Source organism: Plasmodium gaboni (assembly GCF_001602025.1).
Source record: "Plasmodium gaboni strain SY75 chromosome Unknown, whole genome shotgun sequence".
Taxonomy (NCBI): Eukaryota; Apicomplexa; class Aconoidasida; order Haemosporida; family Plasmodiidae; genus Plasmodium; species Plasmodium gaboni.
The window spans coordinates 1-1,350 of record NW_017385355.1 but is presented as its reverse complement, the minus strand read 5'-3'; the positions used below and the strand labels follow the sequence as shown (position 1 = coordinate 1,350).

The following is a 1,350-nucleotide window of genomic DNA, read 5'->3' as shown; positions in this document are numbered from 1 at the left end:
TTTTTTTTTAACTTTTAATGTTGAATAAATCGTTTAGACTTTCCTTTTGGTGTATTCTTCTAATAGCATCAGCAACAAGAACAGAAACACTTAATTTTGTAATTTTTTTACAGTTATCTATATTTTTATTTGATTTGACTGTATCTGTTACAACAACTTCTTCAAGTGGTGATTTTTCAATTCTATCAATGGCTGGTCCTGAAAATAAACCATGTGTAGCAAAAGCAAATACTCTTCTAGCTCCATGTTTTTTAAGTTGTTTAGCTGCTTCACATAAGGTACCAGAAGTATCAATCATATCATCTACAATAATAACATCTGAATCGTATACATTTCCTACTAGGTCCATTTTTTCTATTTCATTTGGTTTTGTTCTTTGTTTAATAAGCATAGCTATACCACAATCACCTATACCTCTATGATTTAAACCGTCTTGAAACTTCCTAGCTCTATAGACACCCCCAGCATCAGGTGAGACAATGACCGGTTTATATAAATCTTTTTTTGTGAAATAATCTAATCCTATTAATTGAGCTTCTAAATTATCAACAGGAACCCTTGGTCCAAAGAATCCTTGGATTTGTCCTGAGTGTAAATCTATGGCTACAACTCGATCAACACCCATGGCTTCAATCATTCTAGCAACATCTGCAGCTGAAATTGGAACTCTTGAACTTAATTTTCTATCTTGTCTAGCATAACCATAATATGGTATGACTGCTGTAATTTTTTTGGCTGAAGCTCTTCTACATGTAGAAATCATAAGTAACAACTCTATAAGATTTTCATTAACTGGAGGACATGTTGGTTGAATAATATAAACATCTTTTCCTCTTATAGATTCTAAAAATTGCATAGATACTTCTCCATCAGCAAATCGTTTTAAATTGACACGTCCTAAACTAGTCCCTAAATGATCAGCTACATTTTTACTTAATAATGGATTTGAAGTTCCACTAAATAATATAGCATTCTCCATTTTTTTTTCAAAAGGTCTTTTTTCTTCTGATCTCCATAATGGATGATGATAATTATTATTCTTATTTTTATTACCTATATCACAAAATACATTATTATTATTATTTAAAAATAACAACTTATTATTATAATCAAAAATTCTATTGTTTTTTAAACCATTCTTCATGTGTAAACACACCTTTCTAAAATCTTTTCTATTCTCTTCTTTACTTATATAATAACCACCTATTATTCCTGTGCTAACTAACATAGCAACTTTACATCCATACCATCCTTCCTTGTCATAAAAAAAATAATTATTTTTCTTCTTATACCAGTTTGATATGCATTTTTTTGATACAAAGAAACTCATTTTTTTTTTTTTTTTTTTTT

At 29.0% G+C, this 1,350-nt stretch overlaps 1 protein-coding gene across 1 annotated transcript; it reads right to left on the bottom strand.

The window, feature by feature from the left end:
- Positions 1–7: 7 nt before the first annotated feature.
- PGSY75_0018300 (phosphoribosylpyrophosphate synthetase) lies at positions 8–1,330 on the bottom strand (the record flags this gene model as incomplete). The annotated part of the gene is made up of 1 exon (XM_018783327.1): positions 8–1,330. One exon carries the CDS (start codon positions 1,328–1,330, stop codon positions 8–10), a length of 1,323 nt encoding a protein of 440 aa, XP_018638896.1.
- Positions 1,331–1,350: the final 20 nt, after the last annotated feature.